The sequence below is a fragment of the Varroa destructor genome, unplaced genomic scaffold (assembly GCF_002443255.2).
Source record: "Varroa destructor unplaced genomic scaffold, Vdes_3.0 BEIS01000004.1, whole genome shotgun sequence".
Taxonomy (NCBI): Eukaryota; Metazoa; Arthropoda; class Arachnida; order Mesostigmata; family Varroidae; genus Varroa; species Varroa destructor.
In genome coordinates, this window is record NW_019211457.1 from 14,238,752 (window position 1) to 14,263,075 (window position 24,324).

At 40.7% G+C, this 24,324-nt stretch overlaps 2 protein-coding genes across 15 annotated transcripts; one reads left to right on the top strand and one right to left on the bottom strand.

Annotated features, from left to right (window-relative positions):
- Positions 1–1,154: 1,154 nt before the first annotated feature.
- LOC111248804 (uncharacterized) lies at positions 1,155–17,717 on the top strand. Of its 9 annotated transcripts, none has more exons than XM_022801764.2 (7): positions 1,167–5,263; positions 5,516–7,971; positions 12,958–13,094; positions 13,441–13,568; positions 14,134–14,331; positions 14,752–14,955; positions 15,562–17,717. In XM_022801764.2, exons 2-7 carry the CDS (start codon positions 7,907–7,909, stop codon positions 16,435–16,437), a joined length of 1,608 nt encoding a protein of 535 aa, XP_022657499.1. In that variant the 5' UTR covers positions 1,167–5,263; positions 5,516–7,906; the 3' UTR covers positions 16,438–17,717. The 9 variants fall into 9 exon arrangements, with proteins under 9 accessions (XP_022657505.1, XP_022657499.1, XP_022657500.1 ...); XM_022801765.2 differs by having other exon boundaries at positions 1,167–5,111; XM_086986383.1 differs by having other exon boundaries at positions 1,167–5,111; positions 5,519–7,971.
- Positions 17,718–18,216: 499 nt separating this feature from the next.
- LOC111248805 (uncharacterized) lies at positions 18,217–22,554 on the bottom strand. Of its 6 annotated transcripts, none has more exons than XM_022801773.2 (5): positions 22,402–22,554; positions 21,298–21,417; positions 20,868–20,949; positions 20,332–20,477; positions 18,217–18,450 (listed from the first exon to the last, which is right to left on the bottom strand). In XM_022801773.2, exons 1-5 carry the CDS (start codon positions 22,420–22,422, stop codon positions 18,394–18,396), a joined length of 426 nt encoding a protein of 141 aa, XP_022657508.1. In that variant the 5' UTR covers positions 22,423–22,554; the 3' UTR covers positions 18,217–18,393. The 6 variants fall into 6 exon arrangements, with proteins under 6 accessions (XP_022657508.1, XP_022657507.1, XP_022657506.1 ...); XM_022801772.2 differs by lacking the exon at positions 18,217–18,450 and adding an exon at positions 19,231–19,853 and having other exon boundaries at positions 20,901–20,949; XM_022801771.2 differs by lacking the exon at positions 18,217–18,450 and adding an exon at positions 19,231–19,853.
- Positions 22,555–24,324: the final 1,770 nt, after the last annotated feature.

Here is a 24,324-nt window from a genome sequence, read left to right on the forward strand (position 1 = left end):
TTTTTTTTCTAATTATTTCTAAATATGTCTAATGATATAAGTAAACAATTAGAATGCGTTCCCTGTATATTCGAAGTATTAGCTGACTTTTTAACAATCAGTCTTGCTATGGGCTTTCAGATATCACTTGCTTATTGGTTTGGGTGACGAACCGTGGTTCTTACCAAGGCCACGTTATACGCCAAGCTCGGGCCTGTTTCTATGTCCTTGTACTACATGCGTTCAATTTGGGTTACCCATTGCAATCTAATAAGCCGCACTGACATTACCTATCCATTCAAGTACTGTTCAGTATACAAAATTATGTTGTTATACGTTAAATTATGATTTTATCGTTGTATTTGAATTTGGATTAACAGCGAATACAGTAAAGTATGTTTTGCTTTATAAAACTCTAACGTTGGCTTAATTGATGTTTGCGAAGGACGAGATTTGAACCAACATGGTAGCATTTTCGTTAACTATGGCCTTATTGCAATGCGCTCAAATGCGCATTAATCGCCCAGCAGAATTTCATATAGACGAGTATAGCAGACGAACCATTATCTTTAATCTGCCTAACTTGCCAGTGAATGACTATAGATATGTATTACTAGATATTATTATCCGCTGTTCACTACCCATGCGTCACTCTGTTGTCAGCAAACGTACCCAGATATTATGATTAGATATTACCTGTAGCGAAATATTCCTAATGACTGGGATCGAGCTCTATAGAATATATATAGTCATCACGAAAATAGCAGTAAGTAACCGACCTGTCACCTTGATACTTGAGAGATGCTTCTCCGTTACTTAAACACAAATTATATTTCTAGTTTAATTATATGTTAATTGTACTTAAGCAAATTATGAATGGATTTTGTGTTTGTGCAGTGTTTGTTTTAAAAGAACAGATGGTTTCGATTCAGCCAAAACGGCAAAATCGTTTCAAGCTTTATTTCTATCATACCAAATTTACTTAATAAAGATTTAAAATGTCTCAGTTGCATAGACAATTGTGAGATCTTTAAAGTTAAGCATTGGTCTCTCAAATATAGCTCAACTGAAGGCCCCCATCACGCCAACACAAATTGTTGATATAAGTACTCTTTTTTGAAATACACATCTAAGTATATTGAATAAGTAATGTTTATAACTGGTTATATTTATTTTTTACTAAATAAGTCTCTTTTGTAGCTACTGGTACGCCAATATTGATTAATGTTCATTGAATTTTTACATTTTTGCAGGTAATAGTTAAGCATTCTACATATACAGGCTTGTGCGCTCGCAGGTAGCGTGCGTTATTCTGATTACGAGCAAATTTACAGTCTAACAACACGATCAGAATGAAGTAAAAGTTGCCAGTTTTTTATGGAAGCTATCTCAATATATATGGTAGATATCATACGGCTCGTTGCACACTGGTACCACTTTTAATTTATGACTAAAATGTTAGTTAAAATTGACAACAGTACCGTCCTCAAACGCTTAGGTCTGTCGTCCTTTTCATAGTACTTTTGCGTCAGATCTCAGATCCCATTTCATTTTCTTTGTTCAAAGCTAATCCAAGTGCTATTTTGGTTCATTATAGTTATTACTGGACGACAACCTCTTAATGAGTATTCTAGTTCTCCAGTCCAGTGATAATATGCACGACACGTCAATTCCGTCTACAAAAACTTCGTTTTGGGAGTACAAATGCGCACATCACGATAACTCCATATCTACGCTTATCTTATATTTATTTCAACCTCCTGCCAAGAGTTTACCATTAAACGCCTCTAATGCAAACCTAGGTAGACGTACTCTTCCGAATCTGTCTGAACCGACTGTAGCTACTTATCGAAACGATATCCAGTACACGCGTCCCTCTACCAGTATATGACACAGGCTAGTTTCAGCCTTTCCCTAGTCATCCCAGAGGCCACTCTAACCTCAAAGGTTAACTCACAGAATGTCAACCCTCTCCTACGCTATCGGATTATACGACCCACCGCAAATATCGGCAGCTTAAGCCCAGCCATCTACAGTGGACCGATAGGTGTTTTCTACTCAAAATTTAAAAAGCATACCCACTTAGTTTTACCTTCACCGGCTCGCGCTGCTTTTTTTTTGTTTCGACCCCGTTTTTTTCTCACTCACGGACCTTTCGGAATTTTTGTCCAGATCTCACCCACGAATTTAGGCCTTTATGGTAATCCAGCACCAATTAATCAACACCCTAGTGATTTTTTTTGTCGAACATGCATGAGCTTACAAAAAAAAAAACATCAACAGGAACACTAATAACAACAACAAAAATGCATTCCCGTTCTAAAGGGAGATACGAAATAAGAGATTTCTCTAGAGCTCCAGCTCTCTTCGCTGTTTTCCCGATACGATATCCCTCTGTAATTTAATCTTGCATAGGTTTATAGATTCCTCAGACATAGAGGCCTCGATGCGAGGGTTGTCGGGGCCTTCAGCCAGGAGTGCGAATGATTCTTTTCGACGTCTCTTCCTTCGCGAACTCGCGATTGCGCAGATGGCCACCAAGCACGAACAGATGATATTTTTGAGTGTGTAAACACTCATAATGGTCATGATCGTTCTCGTCGACATTTTGCTGCTGACTCCCTTTCCACTTATGGTAACGAGCCATGGTCCCCTTTCTCGTTCGTTAGTAAACCTATAACAACAACAGTGTCGTCTGCTAGCGACCAACCGGCGATTAGCTTGTCAATTCACACATTTACCTGTAATCCTCATGTTCGTCAACTGATCTATTCACCAGACTGTCAGTCTCTTGGTCTGTATCTACCTATTTTGCTGTCGCTGTCGACGATGATCTTTACCGACCACACTTCTTCGATTACTAGAGAAGACCAGTCGCTCCTCCACCGAGGCGAAGGCGATTGGGTGGTAGCAGCACGGGCGGATACGGCCGGCCGGCTCCGGTCAGCCCACAGCGTTTCTTCCTTTGTCCAGTCACTCAGCCACCACGCTCTCGATCGTGTTGCTGCTGCTTTTGTTGCCTTGTGCTAAATGACAGCAACAGCAACGAAGCGAGGCGCACGACAGCCGCAGCGGCGTCAATAAACAAAAGTCCGAAGAGCATCCGAAGCTGCCGTCCTCGTACTCGCCGTAGCAGTAGCTGTAGTACCTGGCGCGTTTTGAGCAGCAGCAGCAGCATCTGCAGTAGTAATGAAAGTCGACTAACAAAGTAACATTGGAAGTGCCGCTCCTGTTATGTCGGAGCTGTTCTTGCTGACTCGTCTATTCTATTCTGTTCTGTGGAGTCATTTCGATGATCGGCGGATGGAGCGCACGGATCGCCCGCGTTACTCGCGCCAGATTAACGACAACGACAACAACAACTTAGACGTTTCTTCAACTTACTGGAGCTCTTGGTAAAACGAACTAATTAGCTGGTGCTTTTTCCCCTTAAGTTATTAGTGTTCGGCAGAGATATGCAGACAGATCAATGGACACAGCTTCAAGCCATTGGCAGTGCGTGTTGTCGACGACGAACGCTTTGTCGTCGCTCACACATTCGGGTTGTCGAGAGTGACATACGCAAGGATGAAGAGGGTTCGTGTTCAATTGTTTACTGGATCGTTTCACTTGGTTCGTTGCAATCGCAGTATTTAGCCTTCGTGCTGTGGGTCCTTTCCTGTTTTGTTGTCCAGATCGGAGAGATATTATGGAAGGGACACCACCCCATCCGCCCGTTTGTTGTTACTTCGGCCAGGAAATCGGTGACGGCCAGAATTGGTCTGAAGCTCAATAGTAATGAACACCCCATTAGTATAGCTAGATCCTTTCAACGATGCGTAGTGTGTATGCGCTAAAAAAACATTGTACTCTCGCGTGTTATTGTTTTTCCCTTGTCTTAACCGTTGGTGGCCGTTTATCGTTGTCGCTGTTTCTGCTACTGCTATTGCCTTAGGCGATCACGGCAGCGCCCACAGCCAACGGAAAGACCTGGCCTGTCAGCCGGCAACGACATAAAAAGGTGCATTGACAAAAAGACGAGCGACACGCGGTTGTGCATAGAGGATCGCGGCGTCCCGGTTCCTGCTAGCACAGAAACTGCGGCTGCTGCTCTGTAACAGTGACTACTTCACAAGCGCCTTGAGAGGCACTGGAATCACAGCAAGTTTGACTGCAAGCAATTGGCTGTCAAAATGGCGCTGTTGATGATAGCAGTACATGGTACGTCAACCACTGGGCGAAGATTTATCTGTTTACTTGGGCCGCTGACCCCGGACGGCAAGTGAAACAACAATAACATCAACGTTAACAAGAACTACTGTGTTATATTGCGCGCTGGACCCGCTTCACGCTTCCTGCGCGTCTGACCGATGCTAACCGCTGAACGCCGGTAACATTCGTATCATAACAGGATACTGTATTACTATTATTAATATAATTACTATTTTATAAGGGCAATATGGTTTGAGACTTGGAGAAAAGGACAAAGTGCAGTAGCTCATAGCAGTATAAGTCAGTTCGTTGTCTCACCGTTAGTCCCGAGCCATTTCGGTTGGTTGGTGATTGCTGCCGCTACAATAACAAAAAAAAGGAAAAATAACAAAAGAAAGGTGCTCGGAAAGGCATTGAAGTCAACAGCTAAGAGGATAGTGCAAATTTAGCTTTCCCCGGCGATCAAGGACGAGCATTGCACGGTGCGAGCTAGGCTTACGCGTGATCAGCTCACGCAGTGATACACAACAGCGTCGAGCACAGCGTCGTATCCCGATGTCGTTAAAAAGTCTTTGAACTCGAAATTGGTCGGAACGCGAGTTGCGAATGACTACTGAGGGTTTTGCACACAACCGGTCGACCTAGCCCGTCGCGTAAACTTTAGGTGCTTCAGCTGGCTGACCGTTCATCCGTTGGTGTTCGCGCAGCTGGTCGCTGTGTTGCCGCCTATAGTGGCTGGTTTTACAATACGACTTGAATTTGCTCATGTTGTATGCGAACTTTGTCACTATTACTGGCTAAGTATTTTGTTTCAAATTGTTGTTGTTATTGTTGTTCGACTGTGTCAGGAAAAGATCAGTGGTCGGCCAAACAAACGAGCTGCAAAACAAGTTGCAACGAAATCGATAACCTGGAGCCTACTGTTGAGCCTGAATGATCGCGTAAATATGCTTGTGCTGCAGTTTCTTCTCATCTTCGTCTGATAACTTATTATGATTTATAGATATAATTATGTAGAAGGACTGCTGCTCGTTAGTGACGACGGACACGGGTCAAGTGTTTCGATGCCAGCTCTATGTGTGGTGATCAGATGGTATACATATATATATATGGCAAAGTTGTCGTTGGAACAGCGGTACTTGATGCCGCCGATGATTAGCGTAGATGCGGGTTAAGTCGATGATAATACAATTGATTGCTGCTTTATTGTTGCTTACAGATTATTATTAGTATCCACATCGTTTTGATTGATATTGTTGTTATGCTATACATATATATAACCGTATCAATCTACGTTTCTTGTGTTGGTGTTGTCATTCTATATCTGGCATTTGGTTCTATATAGCAGAGTGTCATCAGCACATCCTTGTATGCACACTGAGTGAGGATCGTCGTTGACCAGAACGTATAACGGAGGAGCTAGCCAGCTCGATCTGTTCGAAAAGGAGCGATATCGAACTCGCCGCTGTGCCCGCTGACGTTATCAAAGCTTCGCTCGGGTGACGTTTGGTGATCGACAGGCGAAAAGTTCACGACTTCCTACGATCATCCACAATACGTTCTTTTACGTACAAGGAAAATAACACTGCGACTATGGGGAGTACCCCTGCGAATTTTGTTGATTACTAACAAATTCACAGATATGTTAACGTCGTCATTGTGGTCATTGTTGCCACTGTCGTTGTTGTGATTTCGCTATTGTTGTTCTTAGCGCTGATGGAAATAGCAGCGGCAGTGGCTGTTGTTCTCGCCGCTGCCGCTGCTGCTGCTGCTGCTGTTGTTGTTGTTATTGACTTCTCGGCCGTCGCTGTGGTATGCCACTCCAGTAGGACACTATTTATTTGCAGGCCTGCAGAACGTTAATAGTCGCACGGCTGTTAAGTTGTTGGCAAAGCCGGTACTGACCAGCTCCGGGCAGCGGTAACACTGGTGCTGTTGATCGACGGCTGACGTCAGGCCGCTGATGGAGGCGCTGCTGGTGATCACACAGAAACCGAGAGAGAACTAAAGGAAGCAGCAGCGCCAATCACGCTGCGCTAATCATCGTGGCGGCCACGCACTGCAACAGAACGGCAGCGCGCCGTTATTACTACCGCCGCCACAAGTCGCCGTCTACAGCCCCGGCTGCGGTTGCCGTCAAAGCCGCTGCTGATACGCGGTCCTTAGGGCTGCAGCGACAGCGAACAGCGGCTCGTAGGCTATGTTTAGCTCTAGACGGCTTTTGATATATAATAATATAGATTTCCAGCAGCTGTAGAATAGTCGGACGCAAATTCGCTGGGAAGCTGGAATGATGCTGCCGCAGCAGATGGCTGAGCTGGCGTGACGGGCAACGCGTGGATGGTTGAACGACGGGCTGACCAGCCAATGGTGTTTGGCTCTAACTGCTTGTCCTGGCTGACTTCCTGCTTCTTTATTCAACGGACTGTTATCAGCTAGACGGTACACCGTCGAATAGTGCAGATCGGATGAGAAGCACACAGTGAGAGTGGTCTGATAGTTTTAGAGAGTACTGCGGTATATAACGGACCGCCTGATTGGCTAGGTTCGTTAATGACTAAACTTAAACAGTGAACAGTGATTACCTGCGGAGGCAGCGATTCGTAGAATAGTACAGGGTCAACAAAACGACATGTTGTTACGAAACGATTGAGTTAGAGTCGCAGTGTGCCGGGTCCCTCGGTGCGTGCATGCACAGTGTTTCTGAAGAGCTCCCGCTTTGACTGGCGAACGCTAACAACAATATAAGTAACAATACGAACGAATTATCTGTCCCTGATTGAACAGCTACGAAACCTAACCCAAACTCAAATAACGAGAAAGTACGAAAGCATACCCACCATAATGGTCAAAGGGCGGTACAATACCGGAACGACACCGACTGAATAGAAAGGGGGCAAAAATAGAACGCGTACGATTGGCTGTAATAGTGGCGGCAGCAGCAGCAGTAAAGGAATTATTAATAACAATGAAATAGAAGGGGTAACCGCCAAAGAAAATGGCCGTTTCAATGTTGAACAGATTCGACGAAGGACTGCGGTGATAGCCTCTGCTGCTTACGAACTGCACGGAGAACGTACAACAAAAAAATATTAAACGGAACTACAGGAACAACAGTACAATTATCAGCACCAGTTGTGGTGGTTATTAGAAGAGCAGCTGCAGTAGCAGAAGCAACAGGCTCAAAGGCCATTGAATCCTCCACAAAGAACAAAGAGTAGTTCGTCATGATCAGTAGTAGCAGTGGTCGGACAGCTTTCTCTAATCAATTTAATTGTTATCAGATAATGCTTTACTAAGACTGTTAGCCTAGCACGTAACTACTGGTTGAAAACGAGTCCCACGATCGAGCAAAATTTCCGCTAGTGTTTTGCAACGACCGCATATATCGACACATATAAGCTAGAAAGCTGAGATAACGCATAGTTGGCACGAAAAATGAAAATAGAACGAACGGGAGCAGCGACGATAACGATAAAGCGTGACATGTTCGACGACGACGACGACAACAACAACAGCAGCAGCAGCAGCAGTTCCAAATGACGCACCTAGAAAATGGGCTATAACAAGCTCTAAAGGAAAAAAACACGACGGATATACAAGAAATCAGCCGTATGCTTCTCGCCAGCTACGCTCACATAACTTTTCATAGGATAACGGAGTCGATCCATACCAGTTCTACGGCCTCCACAGGAAATTACCACCGGTAGCATTAGTGAAATAACGACGATTCGTCATGGCAGGCGGTTCGGATTCGGGAAGCAACTTCCGATCATCTTACTATGATAAGGCCGGTATCAGGTGAGTGTGCCTTTATCAAGTGAGTGAGCTCGCGAGAAATCGTCGAGGTAAATCAATTTTGTCTTTCTGTTTTTTTTCTAGACGCTTAGATAACTTTTGCGTTCAGCGTAACAACGCTTTTCCCAAAGGCCCGGGAAAGCGGGATACGTAGTTGTATCGGCGTACGTTTATTTTTCTCCTCTGTCTGTCCGTTTGTGCGTCTGTTTGAGCCCCTTTGAGTGTGCCGTGTTATTTTGTTGTTTGTATATGTCAAGTGAGGTAGAAAAAGAGAGAGAGCAAAAGAAAGAAGGAAAGGGTTTTTGACGTCGTTTCCTATCGAGACATCTGACTGCTCTTGCTGCCACCGCAGCGCCAATGGAATGAATGAAAACGATTCTACGCTCATTCGGAGATCGCTGGCTCCGTCTCGTCGCATCTATTTTGGCTATTTGTTGGCGGCGGCTGGGTGTCATTGTATTAGTGTGTCGCGTTTACGTAAACCCGTATACGAATTAATAGATTTATGCATATGGGCTTACAAAAGGTGGACAAGTCAGTGGCGACATGGGTTGAAGGGGCGGGCAAGCGGTTCATGGATCACTTGTTTCTAGGTTTAAACAGAACTAGAAATGCTGATGACATAGAACAAGGAAGATGGAGAAAGACTGCATCAGCTGGAGGCAAACTGAACAAGCAAAACGAACGAAAACATCGTTACGTCAAAATCAAGGAGAGGTTAGAGACACGACAAAATTTCGGTGCTAACAGAGCTCCATTGTCGCGAGCTCTGAAAATAGTCAAAAGATGTAGACTGTCTGTGAGGAGTAAATATGGGCAGTATAACGATTACCACTGTTTCTTGATGAATAAATCTAAATCCAGTTCTAACTAAGGCAAATTGAACTACTCTAAGTTGTGCGCGCGTACTTTTTAACAACATTCAATACTCGGCTTATAAAAGAATTGTTTCTACTAAACAACAGTGTTTGTTCTGTGGCGGACTAATAAAAAAAATAAGGTCACACAATGAACATAACTACGAAAGATGTAGATGAATAGATCGCATTGATTAGATTCGTTTGTGTACCAATGTTTATTAGGCGATAGACGCGTGCGTAAAGTCCTAAAGTATACAACAACAACTTGTCCACAAGAAATACATGTACATACCAGAAAATATATACACCTTGATTGATCGTACTATTTTATATAGTTATTGTGAAAAGTAGATCTGCTATCAATTTAACAGGAATTCAATTAATACGTACCTCTATAGCATAAAAAATTGGTGGTTTCTCAAAATGGGCGTAAACGTGTTTACCCATCGGATAACTGCAATTTGATTTGTTTCTCTTTTGTCGTTGTTATTGTAATATCACGAAAACGTGACGTGATCATGCAGTGAAGATAAAATCAATTCTTACTCAGCATTGTCGCTGCCGTGGGCTTGACTTCCGTCTTCAATACGCTTGATTGGGCTGACAGACATACAGAAAACGAGCAGTAAATTAACAAGCTTCTCTAATGATCTGAAAACGCTGTAATGATGAGCAACTTTACGTGCTTGATCGCGAAGCACTGCGGAATAGACTGAACAGGGCATCTAATAACGGGCATCCATTCCGGATGCACTTACAGATTTTCAGTATAGGTAACGTTTCTGGTATGAACAATTTGATTAGCAACTAGAAAAGCGTTTATTTTCGACTGTTTTTAATTCGCATGCTGGGCTCTCTCCTATTTTTTGCTGGGTTGATTTGTAAAAAAAACTTGAGGCAATTACGAACTAAGTTTAGTTGGGCTATTAACTATATTTTACAAGAACAGAGCATTTTTTTCATTGAAAATTCTGTGCCTGATATTTTTAGATGCAATCTATCATTACAGCTATGTTTAAAAAATGTATGGAATCCGCTAATGAATATGCTAAAGCAGTAGACGTGAGAAGAAGGACTTTTTGCTCAACACAATATAAATGCCATGCTGAGATATTATTTAGCTTGTTGAAACGGCTATAATGTTTGCTTAAAAACTGGATAGAGAAAAAGTTAAATATACTTATTATTGCACAAGTAATTAGGTTTTTAAGTCGAATTCGCTTATCGTAACTACTCCTCCCTTTGACAGTATAAAAATATTCTAATTCAATTATATATATGTTATATGAAAAAGAACAAAAACAGAGGAACCGACAGTTTTTCTGATGAATAAAATTAATGTTCTGCATAATTGATATAAATTGGTTAGATGTGTTTGTCCTATGGCGTATGCTTAGATAAGGAGCAAACAAAACGTAAAGAATCAACATGGAAGGCGTAAAAAGTAGCTATGTCCTTTGGAAAAGACCAAGAAATGCTATACTAAGTCGGTTTCCCCAAGTGACCTTCACTGGGGGATTTCGGTGTTTATTCTGGCACCTCTTCTTCTTCTGGGACGAACACCGCATCTTGAAGTATTTTCTGAAACGTGTTTGTGTCACAAAGTACGTGCCAGGCCCTGTGCAGAATTGACATTCTGTCCTGCTTTCGACCGAAATGCATGAATGCACTCGTTAGTTGTAAAATAACGTTTTTAAGTCTACTGGTACACTTATCTTCCATCTGATTGCTTTGTCAACAGCAGCTGAAGAGCGTTATATGTAAAATGCAAATCACCCTCGCCTACTATTTTTCAAGCGATTTATGGCCGTTAATAAATTCGGGTGAAGCTCATTGACTAGTTAACGTTAATCAGATCAACTGGGAAAATTATCCTTTTTTTTCTGCTGCCATAACGCGGCGACATACGCGCTTTGATTTCTTCACTCACATATATATATATATATATATATATATACATTTCATTGAACAAAAGGTCTCAATAAAAGTTATAATCTTTTTTTAAAATATGGTGCATATTTAACCTTTCTACAGAAGATTGAGGAAAATGTTACCAATATTTGCGATTCCAAGCGAATCTACAGTATTCGTTTTGAGGGTTCGATAATTTCGCAATCCGATAGTTTTTGCTCAATGTTTGATTTTAATGGCATTATTTAAATAGTAGAGCTCAGTCCATAGATTATTTTTCAAATATCCATTGAATTGGGTATATTGGAAAGGAACCCTCCGTCTTGCTAAACACCCTACTTGGCCAAAAATCTGGTTTGCCTGTTCCTAGCAGAAGTGCTCCAACGGGATGAAGGATCTGTGTGCCCCGCTCACTCCGACGTTGAATGTTTAAAGATGAAATATATAATAGTCAGACTTCCACAAGCCATTCCAGTAACAAAGCCTCCTAGCCGTCAAAAACTCCCTTAGGTGGTTTCCGTAATGTTAATGTAAACGATTTCATATATGCGCGACGGCAATGGTATATGCTAACTTATATAGGACAGTTTTTAAAAAAATAAAGAAAAACGCGATTGAGGACATTTTACTCGACCATAAAACATTATGATGCTTTTTCATTGCTGGTATTTTGGGGTATTTCATATGAGCCGATGATAAGCTAGACATCGAGAAACACGGAAAATGTTATAAGTGGTAAAATGTAGCTATGGGAGCACTACATAGACGCGCTGTTCCGGCGCTATGCATCCATGCACTACATAGATTTGCCCATAATTAGACCTGAATGCATCCCGAAACTAGACTTATTTGTGGCATAAACTCATAAAAATCAATCGACTTTCCTATAGTCATAGGCACGTTAACGACATACATAATTTCGTATATATATATATATATATATATATATATATATATATATATATATATATAGGGTGTTTTGAAGAAAATAAACATGGTTTAAATTATCAATTTTTGTTTATATAGCATCAGGATCTTAATTTCAAAAATAAAACTTCAAAGCAGTGCGTCGGCCGTCCGATGTAGACTTTCTTTATCCTTAAAAAATCCTCGTACAAATAAGTCTAATGGCATAAAAAAAGAGAAGTATTTCTACGAGACTTGTTCGTTCAATCCATGCGTTTGGAGCATTCGGTCATCAAAATGTGTCCGTACATCACGGCGATAGCGTTCATGTACTCCATCCGGTTCGAAATAAAATGTATTAACATAGAGTGAGAGCTAAAAATAATTTAGTCGAATACTACTAGATCGATCAATCGCTGGTCGCAGCAAGGCGTTTAGTGCCTGGTGGTCATTGGCTGGTTCTGGGTCATGCACCCAGGGTCAACCCATCTGACGCCAGATTTCGCTAATGTTTGAGCTGGCTGATTTAAACTCATAGAGCGGACGAACAGGCTCGATAATCAGTAATCGGAGCTGTACATACATGACTCATTGAAGCTACAAAGACGCTACTGCAGCAAAGGATGTTGCGAGCTTCAAAGTATATAGCACCCTTATTATAAAAACTGTGAGATGCTAAGAAATCTTGCCAGGCGTGAATAGTAAAGATGTGCTTATCTGTGCACTAATGGTTATTGCAATTTTATTTATCGATCGAGAGCTGTAAAAAAAAACATATAGAAAAATCGTTCTTTGTATCTCGTTGTGCGCTTCTTATTGTTTATGGAAGTCCAAAGAGATTTACTTTGTTCCGAAATGATGTAACAACGACTGGTCTGTTTCGTAGTTGGATTCTCGTGTCCTTGAATCTTCTTTGGCGACACATTTTGTTCCAATTTTTCCAAAAATAGACCCTTATTGAGACACTATGAAATGTAATGGATTTTAATAAAACCTTTCTTTCAAAAAGTTTGTTTCACTGTCCCGCTAAGCTGAGCACAATTTAGTATGGCATCGCATAGCGCTGCGATAATTTTCAGGGCAGTTTCCCCAGTATAATGTGGGTTGTGATTAAAAAAATAAGAGATAGTAAAATTGGGAGTGACAAAAATGTATATATCATTGAATTACTAGATAAAATAACTATAACATAGTTTTGTATTTTGAATCATATATAAGCTTGCAATTTTGTCTATTATGTCAGTTACTAAATAAAGTGTATCTATTGCGCGCTGAATTAATATAACCCGTTCTATTCCAACATTAACTTCAGATGCAACTTGAGTGAGACAAAGGTGCTCGACGCTGTTTTATCCCGAAATCCAATCGATATCTCGAAACTATGCAGCCTCCTCCAGCGGATCTCGGTTCCACCCACGCACAGAACACGACTATGGAAGTTTATACTTGGTACGGGTATCTGCTCCCAGCCAACGTGGAATATTGCGATCACCTACGATCATAGTTGGAAACTTAACCGTACAATCTAAACACGCGTAGTGTGTAGTCTTGATTTCGATCATAAACACAGAGGGAAGCATCGCATTTGTTCGCGATGATAACATCGAAAAAAGGATTACACTGGTTACTTGTATAGGTATAGGTAACGGGTACAAAAAATGAACAACATAAACGCGACCTTATCACGTCTCAAGTATTTACATTTAACATAAACAGGAAATTCTGAACGTTTTTGGTTCATTGAAAGTGCTGTCACGCTTATCTTGACTGTCGCTCGCTGACTACCTTCATTTAGGTGTATCCCCAGCAGATACTTCTATCGCAGCCGGAATCGAAGAGGACCGTAAGGGTCAATTCGAAGAGCTAAAATCTACTCTTCAAGTTATGCGGCTGGTTGACAAAAACTCGAGCAAAGCTGATACCGTAAGTGTGCGCGATTTTTCGATGTATCGCAGATTTGGTTTCGCCATCTTGACACGAACTCAGTTAAGCTAAAGATACGCTATCCAGTCATATCGAGAAGATAATAGCCTAGCGTGGACCCACGTAATATCTATAATAGGTACGAGGGCATTAGTGTTAGGAAAGCATTTCGGCCTACGATTTACATCTAGTTGAAAAAAGGTTATTTGGCCTCTCTTGTTTTCTTTCGAACAATGTACATCCTCGACCTGTCCTATCTGGCTAGCAAATCTGTCGTGTACCTAGGTCGGGTCATTTCTTTAAATAAATAAAGGACTGTACCCTTTGAACCTACTTCAGGTATCGTAATTTTTGCCTAGCAATATTTGTTTCTAACACTAACATAACTGAGTGCGTTTTTAATTTTATCGAACGCTTGTGATTACTATTTATGATTGTAGTTTTGTCTGCGAAGTGTAAATAAAGTACCGCTAGCAAACAAATCGACGATGTGATTGATGCATTTACAGTATGCTTTCCAAGCGAATAATATTTGCCACGTTTTGCCTGTTCACATGTTAATTAGGTTACGTTGATGATCCTATTAGAACGAGGCGAGCTCCAGTTGGACCCAACTGCTCAGATGACGAGCCCAGCGATACGTGATCTTCAGCTTATGTTCGGCGTGATGTGTCGTGTAGCTCCAAAATTGCAAGATGCCTATTGGCTTGCCAGAAACTTTTACAACCATATGATCGCGCTTCAAATAGACGCAAAAGAACTGGTATGTCGGCCCACAAAACAAATGTATCGTTTCTGTACAGAATGGATAACCCGAATGCCGAACGGAGCAGGCAGCCAGATAGTGTTCATATGGCAGTATATATCCAATCAATATTAGCAAAATTAACCCGTTTTTACTATCCAGTATCGGCTGCGGTGACGCTTATTCTCACTTTATCGGTTGTCCTTATTGATTAGATTCAATCTAGTTAACAGAAGCAAACGATAAGCTGGCGAATTACCTCATAAGTAATAAATGGGGATAAACAATAGCTATACGAACGAGGGAGCTTCTGATATCCAGGGCTATGTCCACCAGCATGACATATATTGACGGATATTTGCTAACTCTAACCTGAGCAATGAAAATGTATATTCCCTAATTGTTCTCGCCGCAATCGGCATATATCAAACCGTTCAGATAAGCCAAACTCGGATCTTGCTGGAAAAAGACGAGCCGGCGTTATTTGAGCGAATCATGAGTAGTACCTTGACCGGTCGATGCAGCAATTCAGGCGGTGGAAAAAACCAACAAGGACCAACAGGATCAATGGTCCTACTGCCAATCGAGCGGTGGTTTAATACGCTGTTTGCGTCTGTTCTGCCGGATGCCGCTCTACTTAAGGTATTATTATTGCTATGTAAGAATGTATACAACAAAATAGAATCTGCACAAAATATATAATTGATTTTCTATAGAGCTGACTGACTCGAAAAACGCGATCTCGTCGATGAAGTTGCTGATTATAGTATCATATCAATTGTAGAAGTGGCCGTATCGGAGCGGCGACACACGAAAAAATAGTTATACCATTTTCTATATAAATTCTGCATCAAAAACTCCTATTTTGTTATTTTCTAGGAGGAAACAACAAGAGGAAAATTATTTACAAACCGAGTACAACGAGATAGAGGATTCGAAGTCACTTCTTCTCTGATAGTTATTTGTTGTCAATATTCACCGATTTTCGGAACATAAGTCTGTTAGTTTCATTTGTCAAGGGCTTTGAAAATTCCTCAACATATAAATGTTGCATTAGTTGTAAATCTCTGAAGGCGTTCTACGGGATGAAGGGCTCGATTCATATATGGTCTTTTCCATTCATTTACATAGCCGCCTACTTGTTGTGCTACTGACACTGCTGATGCTGGTATTTCGCTATTTTATAACGATTTTTTTTCCTTTTTCACGTTTTTCATTGGCTCGTTTACTCGCTCTGTGGATTAACAGGTGTGGGACAAGTTCATCGGCGGTCTAGTCAACAAGCATTTGGCTACAACGGCAAAACTAATTATTGTTGCGCTTAAACCACTGCTCATGCCCGCGACTGTCACGCAGAAGCTGCGACAGCATCATCACCTTCATCACTACCCAACACCGAGCCAAACCCAGAACCTCGGAAGCTCGGGGACTACAGTTAGCTCCAGCAGTCACCCGAGCCAACAGCATCAACAACAGCAGCAACAGTTTTGCCCCCAGGAACAACTGCAACATCCGCCACAGGCACCACAGCAACATGGCCAGCACTTCACTCACAGCACAGCTCCGGCCCAACGACAGCCATTGCAGAACAATAACATCAACATGAATCATCATCATCATCCACAACAACAACAACATCCACACCCCGCACAGCACCAGTATCACCATCATCATCATTGTGCTGGTGGTGGTAGTAGTAACAACAACAGTCAGAATCAGAATCCGAATTCAGGGACGTCCCCCACCACTCAGCAGCTGCAGCAGCAGCAGCAGCAGCATCAAACAGCCTGCCAAAACCTGTCTACATCCTCGAAACAACAACCTGGTGATTTCCAGTCGTTGTTACAAGAACAGAACCAATTCGCTCATCAGCCCCAGCAACCACAGCATCAGCAGCAACAACTGAATTTTCCACCCTGCTGCGCCGAGGCAGCAAGTGGGGGAAACCTGGGTCAACCTGAGGTCGGTAATTTACCGGCAAATTTAACTGGAGTCGGCTGCGTCAGCGGGACTGCGGCAAGCAGCATCGATAACGGGGATCTGCTTCAGCAGAGTCAATTGATGACGATCTTCAACCAGCCATTGTCGGATGATATGGCTGCACCATTGATTGCCATACTTTAGCTGTGATGATGTCATTAAATAGCATAGTATAGAAGATAATAGAGAGTACAGAGCGAGTGGTGATTCTGCGTGAGCAGAGTCATTAAAGAGTCATCACCGTCTTTAAACATCGCTATCGTTTTAACCACGATTGATTTTCGGCTGAATTATTTACCTATTTAGTTATCTAAGTGAGGTCAATTTGTTTTTCACTGATTTGTAAATGGATTTAAAGATTTTTTTTCCTATAAAAATTAATGCATTTGCACCTTTGAAGCTTTTGTCTTTCTGTAAAGCGTATAATGTTTTCATTCAATTTTACGAAACTCTTCGGCTTCTGGATAGAAAAAAATGGAAAAATAGATTCGATCCCGCTGGTCTATACATGGCAAACATTTTTCAGCCTTTTACCTTTTGTTTTCTAGGCTTAGTAAATGTAGACGTAATTAAGGAATGAAACCTCGATAGAAAGTGGTGTCTGAAGCAAAATCGGCTTAGTCGAATTAATTCAATGTGGAATTAATGGCACATATGACCCACAGCACTCGCATCTGAAATGAGGGTTATTATTATGACAATGATAAAATGAAGCATAGCAGTAGAATTAACTGAAAAATATTTTATAATTTTACGGCCTGAAACAGTAGGCCTACGAAGCGAAAACAGACGGAGCCTAGGACAGGGTGTGTTGATTACAGATTCTGCCCAGTTGTACATCGAAAGGAAGGAAGACGTGTAGATAAATTCTAAATAGTCATGGTGGAAATCTAGGACAATTCAGGACAACAAACATCTCCCAATTATTCCTGTAAAATATTAATAAAGCACAACGGAAGCAACAGATGACTAAAAAAACTCATTAAAAGAACGAAACATTGATATAACTATTGTAAAAGCCAAATTATACTACTGAAATACCAGTAATAATGACAACAATTCATATTTGTTGAACAAAAATAAATTACTTGAATAATAGCCACAGATAGAAAAAAAATGCACTTATTTTTGTAAAGTGTTTGCGCGGGCATTTCGACTGCGCGAATCGTTTCGTACTAAAATTGCTAGCTGGAAAAAATTCATCTGAATATCAACAGAAAATTGCTAATTTAAAGATTAGAATGGTGAGCGTCAATTGACGTGTTCTTAATTCGTCGACGTCGTTTGCGTCAAAATACTGTACGACGTTCTCAGCTGTTCTTTGTGTCTGCAAATCTGACCGCTAGAGGTCGCTGTTCCGACACGAGCAAATGAGATTCTTTTTTGCTAGCCCAGAAATAAATTAGTAGATAGCAGTAAAAATATGCTGTTGAGTATTGAAATGGCGATCGTTCCTAGTGTTAGTTTCGTTCAACTCGGTTTCTTCGGGGTTAGGGCATCAATAGCTGTCACGAGGCGTATGGTCAGTTGATCTTCACAGCACCAGGCAGTGTGTTCTACTACTCTATGTCAATCACAAAAAAAAAGCGCTGAGGGGTTTTTGATCATTGAGCAGTAATAACAACAACGCTGTTTCGGCGACTTCGGATTGGATTTTCGCCCAAAAACAAATCTGAGACCGACCGGTACCATGTCCTTTCATTTTCCTTCCTAAAATATGCCATTTGATGTCGTCTTTCGATGATTTCCTGATTGTAAGCTATGTTTCCAGGTGCGTCAAACGTAGAGTAGAACATGTTAAAAGTTTCTGTTAAATCCTTCTTTTTGCTTTTTTTTGATAGTGTTGAGGCCTGAATACATAAATAGATGTGAATTTTAATGCGCGCGCAGCCAAAACATGCATTGGGAAGACAATTATAATAATTAGTATTTCAGCATTTTTCTTTGCTGCCAGATATATTTATTGTGATAGATTTATAAACGACCGAATCCATGCTACTATATATAGTATATAGAGATATAGCGTAAATCAGATTAATGTGAAATGGTACCAACGACCGTGGGCTCGTGCGAGCTGAAGGTACAGAATGATTCGAGCGGTCAATTTATTTTAGGGTTCAACCAACGGTGAGGCAGATTCCTCCATCGAGCCTTAAACTGAAGTTAGGAAATAAAACACAGTACGTTATGCTGTTAGACAGTTTTTTTTTCTAAGCAAGCATATATTTAGCAGTAACTAATGGCGGTAACTTTGAGAAGCGTGAGTTATATAACGCTGTCGATTTTTTTTTTCGACATTTTCGACAATACAGCTATCATTATAACACTTGTGTTAGACCTACTGACTAAGGATGTATTCTAAGACAAAGGGCTCTTTAAAGCTCTTCATATAGCCTTTTCATATCTGCCATTCCGTACTAATCACTATCCTGTACTATGGGTATCTATTGGTCAAACAACAGTGACTAGTACGCAATAAAGGCATAAAAACTTGCACTGCGCAGAGCGTCTTCAGCCAATCTATCGGCAACTAGAAGCGATCACTAACACAACAGAATCTATAAACCGTAGGCAGTTTGTTGGTATACCATTGCCCTCGTCTCGATAAGTTGTGGTTCAAACCTAAAGTCAGTTCTTAAAACAAGTCCAGATCTGCAAAGGTGATCGTTTTTTTCACCTATCTGCGACAAAGTGCCCCCGCCCCCCGTTCCATAACAAGTTACCAATAAATGTTAATAAACAAATGGTAACAAATAATTTATTGACTATGTTAAAGCATTCACTCGAGACGTTTCTCTATGCTATATACAGTCCAGCAAACGAGACTGACAGAAGGGAAAATGCAGTGAATCTGATAGTAATAACAGTGTAAAACGTTGTAGCATATTAATATAGATATTTCCATATTCCAATACGTATAGTAGACATAAAAATCAATTTTTACTTTGGCCTTCCTTTAGTTTATTGCGCTAAAGTCGATAACGGCGATATTGATCCTGTTTGGAATAACGATATAGGACATAAAATCGAGGAGTTTTATCGTCGAAAACATTGCGTATAATATATACATGTAACAACATATGTGCAGAGTTTTATCTTTAAGTAATTATTTCCTTAAGTTGTGCCACTGCTACTACAATATAGTTATAAAAGTAATACATGCGAAAACTGCTTTTTTTTTTATCCAAACTCTAAGTTCTGTACGAGATACAAAGACTACTTTTTTTGTGAACCGTTCTAAATATACATGTGTCAGCAGTATTTCATTCATTCATGTAACTTATGTATGATTTCGGCGAGATTCAACCTCTGAGGACTTTTGAATCTCTAGTGCATAGTTTGAAGTCATCAAAGGTGTCAACAAAATTTTCGTCTCCTTCTGGAGTTTTGTACACGAGCAGCCTTTTGTCCTTTGCCTGTTCAAGCAGTATCTCAACGCGCATCACACGCCATTGAGATAGCTTCTTTTCGGAGCTTTCTTCCAGCTGCGTTACTGCTCCAGCCTCGCTGTCTACTGACGTTTTTTCATTTGGTAGTAACGGTGCAGTGTTCGCTACGGCCTTTGGAACGTTTTCGGCCGTTATTCACATCAACGAAAAATCCGTTAGAGACATAAAACTGAGATTAACTATGAACTTGAACATAATTTTACATAAACATCTACCAAGTTGTGTCGCACAGGTCTCCGTGCCGCCTAATTAGAATTAAGGTGGCAAGAAAGTATGATGGTCTCCAAGAGTGATATTTGGATTTCATACTTTTGAAAGTGGTTAATAAATATTCACCGAATTGGAAAAATGCAATCAAATCGACGATTTAATTACTTACAGAGAAGAACCGATGTGACTGTAAATCCAATGAAAAATTAGGTTGTTGTCTAATGTCGTATGAACACGAAATGAGCAGGGAGTCGGTGCAGTTGGTCTAAATTCACGGATAAATAGAACACATTAAGGAGCTTTTGTACGCAATGATGGTTCATAACGCAACCTAAAAAGTAAAGGGAAGTGTCCTTTGCTTTTCACTGCTAACTCTTACCTCCATGTCACTGTTGTTCCTTGTAGAAACCATCGGAGCTACGTGTCGGACACACCAAGAGTAGACTACGCCTTTCCGCTTTGAACCTCTGACGGGTATAACGAGTTTCGCCTTCTCGGCCGTTACATAAAACAAATTAGGATCGTCTGAATTGTCAAAAATACATAAACAACGTTACAATTAGACATAGTAATCGAGCCAAAAGGCACGTCTGTGACATAGAGCTCTGCTTCATACGACTACGATCAGCAACACAAAAATTAGAATCGACCTTGCATTTTGACTCAGTTCAAGGCTATCCTTTGCTGACCATTGAGAGCTACTCGTTATTTATGACTGACTATTGCTTTCAGGAACAAAGAATCTTTTCGTGTAGATGCGACGACTCTCCAACGTTTAGATTACGTCGTTGAAAAATCGCGAACGGACTTAAATTAATATATGCGTTTCATAGATCCGTTCAGCTTGCGATGCTGTGAAGCAACGAGAATATCTAGAATATTGTATGCTTCATTACTCGGAACCTGGCGACCTACATAGATTAACGTTGCCAAATATAACTGGTTCACCTAGTAGGGTTCTTGCGCTTTGGTTTTCCAGCAGAACGCGCATAGTTTTCTGAAAACAAGCGGTATAGAAATTACGAATCTCAAACAAACAAACCTGACCTAAAAAAAGGCAAAAAAAAAATACCGATTCATCGAAGCAGTGAAATTGTTCTTCGCTGGCGTAAAATCATCCGAGTAACTTATTTTGCAGGTCGACCGTGGTTAGAAAAGTTGTAAAAAATTTTAGATAATAACTGTAGGTCATCTAGGTCTCTTTATACGTAGGAATCACTCGGAAAACATGCACTAAATCGCTAACTGACTCGGCTAGGGAAGTAGATGCTATTCTTGCAACTTATTATAACTAAAAAATTGTAATAATATCTTGTAAGTGCACCGAGTAAAAGCTCTTTCGTACCTGAAAGTACTCGCTTTGCTTAAATTTCTTGCGGGTCCGCTCTTGCATATATAGAAGGCCTATACAACTACCAACCGCCGTAAGTACTGCAACATTTCCAAGGCGTACGATTTCCGGTGACTACCAGGTATTAACAATGAAAGCGAATATTAAATATATGTCCGGTAAGTTTTGAATGAACAAAATGGCTGACTCATAGGAAGAAATTTATTATATGCAAGGTCTGTGGAAATTTGGCAGGGTACCTTGGATAGGGCGAATAATTATAATTTTAATTTAAAATTATGAAAAGTCGAACTTGCTCTGTGCAAGGGTGTTTGCGGACTTTTTTGGGTGACCTGTAAGGACTAAGTTACAGTCGTCGTAATCGAATCAATTTTCGTTGACCATCGGCCTTTTCAGCGTTAGAGTTTACTGCTGTTCGAGCCATTATAACAGATATTACAGCTGAGTGTTACTTTTACTCTAAAAGTGACTCGCTATGGCGATCATTTGTCATACATTGGTCCAAATATCTTAAAAAAAAATAATGGACTATACCGTGCATAACCTATAGGTAATGTTAATTTTACGGAAACATCATGTCAGTGATATATGTATTGTTAATGAATGCTGTGTGAGTCCAAAATTTAAATTGAAGAAGACAATGCAGGTCATCCTTCTATAGTCAAATTATTTGTTTAATTAGCAGCAAAAAAAATTGCTATACATAACCGAGAGGTTATACCCACAGTCTTAGGTGTTCTTGCATATCCTATGGATATTTCTAGCAGTTAACAATTATTGAAAGAAAAAACTAACGAATGGCTATCGTCATCGATAAAGTACGGGCGCGAAATAAACTGATTAATCAATAAGAGCTTTATATTTCCTGCAAAATGACATGAAGCGCAATTATAAGAAATACGGTTGGTAATAGGCCTCTGTTTTTTGCACCATGTTTCAATTACAAAATCGAATACCGGTAACGTAACACTGTGTGCTGGACCCTGCAAACGAATCGTCAGCTTAACCGCTTCCGTATTATTGCCCTCGTTTTACCGAACGATGGCACAGTGTTCCAGATTTGATCAATGATTCAGTAAAGTGATCGACGAAACTTACGTTCAGTGCGGCCCTTAACATTTTGCTCTTCTTTATCCAACTCGTGTGTTAGACATGATTGCGCTAGGCGAACAGCTGATCGAATAGCAACGCCGTTGTCGTCTGCTTAGTTATTTATTTTTCCCCGCGTAATTTCGATGGGGAGACTACCGCCTTTATTGTGGCCTTATTTCAATCGCTTTTCGGTTAGATCTTGTGGCTGCAACAGATGACCTCATATTGGATAGGTTACTCTACATTATTTTACCTTTAACGACATAAGTAAAACATTTCGCTTTTCTTTATTTGGCATAGGCCGCCAAGTGTTATTCCTAATAAATCCTGATGAGTTGTACCTCTGTAAAGACTGACGGATGTATAGAATCATTTGAACGAGGTTCGTTCGTTTTGTGCACCAGCTAAGTCCCTTAGATTGGTGGGATATGAAATATAGTACAAGTGACTATAGGTATTGCCTCTCTTCATTATACGGACTTGCAGGTTTCTGGCTGTAAGCTTGCACCTCTGGTCGAAAGCACGTCCAAGACAAAGTCCACCTACATTTATTCCCAAAAGCTGACCATAGGACAGTACTGTTTGTTTCGTCCGCACTTTTTTTTACTTATGTGAGTTTTTATTTTCATGAGCAGATGGCGTCACCTCGACCGTATGATCCTCTGCGGCTTGTTTGCGTAGCGATCGGTTGTTAGATTCCGTGTCTTTTTTCCTATTTTTACATACTGAATTCGGTGACTCTACATGGCTGATGCATGTGACATCGTCTAACCGTAGGTATGAAAGGTAGTATGTTGAAAGCAAACTCACGCTAGTCCTGTACTGTTCTTCTTCCAAACACACAGTTCGAAAACAAGCGGAAGTTTACGATGCTGAATAGTCAAGACCTCTGATACTCTTATCTGAATAACAGAGTTTCCCATCAAGCTGACCACTCTTCCGCCAGTGTTTGGTGGCACCGTCGCAGACCTAGTAACCATTCTGGGCCATACATTTGGTTTTACGTCCTTTTTTGTTTTAAAAAAATAATGAGCGATCGCTTCTATTAGATGTATAATATCACAGTGAGGAATACTCTCATTAATATACGCTCATATATTTAGTGTGTATGTTAGCTAGAATTTGTAATTTAATTCACTGAATCGCACCCTAAGCGGGTTCTTTGTTCTTAAAAGAGAATTAGTTCACTTTTCGATTGATTGCCAGACACAGATGCTAGTAACTGAAAAACAAGGCACCGCATTATGTGAGAAAACTTCAATTACATAACGAACTGCAAGGTACTACAAGTGTGGCCTTTATAAGGATTTCTGTAAAAAGAAAATAAAATTGTACATTAAATATAAGTTTTATGGACATTTAAGAATGCTTGGCGATATGAATAATTAAAATGGGGCATTCTAAAGGGGCAATTACTGGCTACATTAAGACACAATATAGCGTCAGTCGATTATAGCCCTGTGAACTTTGCACCTCAATAAAAAGTTAACTTCAGTATCCGGCGAGCTCCTTTCAACAAATTCAACTTAAGTGAGTCACCGTGTAGAAAAGGTATATTATACATTGCACACAAGTCAATCCGCCAAAGCGGCCAACGTATTCCTCTACTTAAGTACTATGGTATCTCCTATGACGTTTTCGTATCTATTGCTCCATTTTCTTAGTGCTTACCATTACCACATAACGTGCATGTGGGCGTCCCTCGATTCCCAGCGCTATCCTAGACTCTATAAGACACCGTGTCAAATAATGGCGGAAACAAGTAAGGCCAGCGATAATAAAACAAACATGACTAGTAATAGCATACCGCAGTAGTAGCTAAGCCTACTCTAAGAACGATCAATATTATTATTTTTGTATTGGTTGTTTTGTATGGTAACGACCTCACATCGGTACTACACATGACGATCTATGCAAGTCGGACCGCTT

Bases quoted from the DNA above. Each gene is read 5' to 3' on its own strand.
- LOC111248804 (XM_022801764.2), top strand. From the start codon at position 7,907: ATGGCAGGCGGTTCGGATTCGGGAAGCAACTTCCGATCATCTTACTAT. The intron at 13,095-13,440 runs GTACGGGTATCT...ACCTTCATTTAG, and splicing joins ACTATGGAAGTTTATACTTG to GTGTATCCCCAGCAGATACT. The intron at 13,569-14,133 runs GTAAGTGTGCGC...CATGTTAATTAG, and splicing joins ACTCGAGCAAAGCTGATACC to GTTACGTTGATGATCCTATT.
- LOC111248805 (XM_022801771.2), bottom strand. From the start codon at position 22,422: ATGTTAAGGGCCGCACTGAAC. The intron at 21,418-22,401 runs GTAAGTTTCGTC...AATACCTGGTAG, and splicing joins TGTTAAGGGCCGCACTGAAC to TCACCGGAAATCGTACGCCT. The intron at 19,854-20,331 runs GTAAGAGTTAGC...AACGTTCCAAAG, and splicing joins GGAACAACAGTGACATGGAG to GCCGTAGCGAACACTGCACC.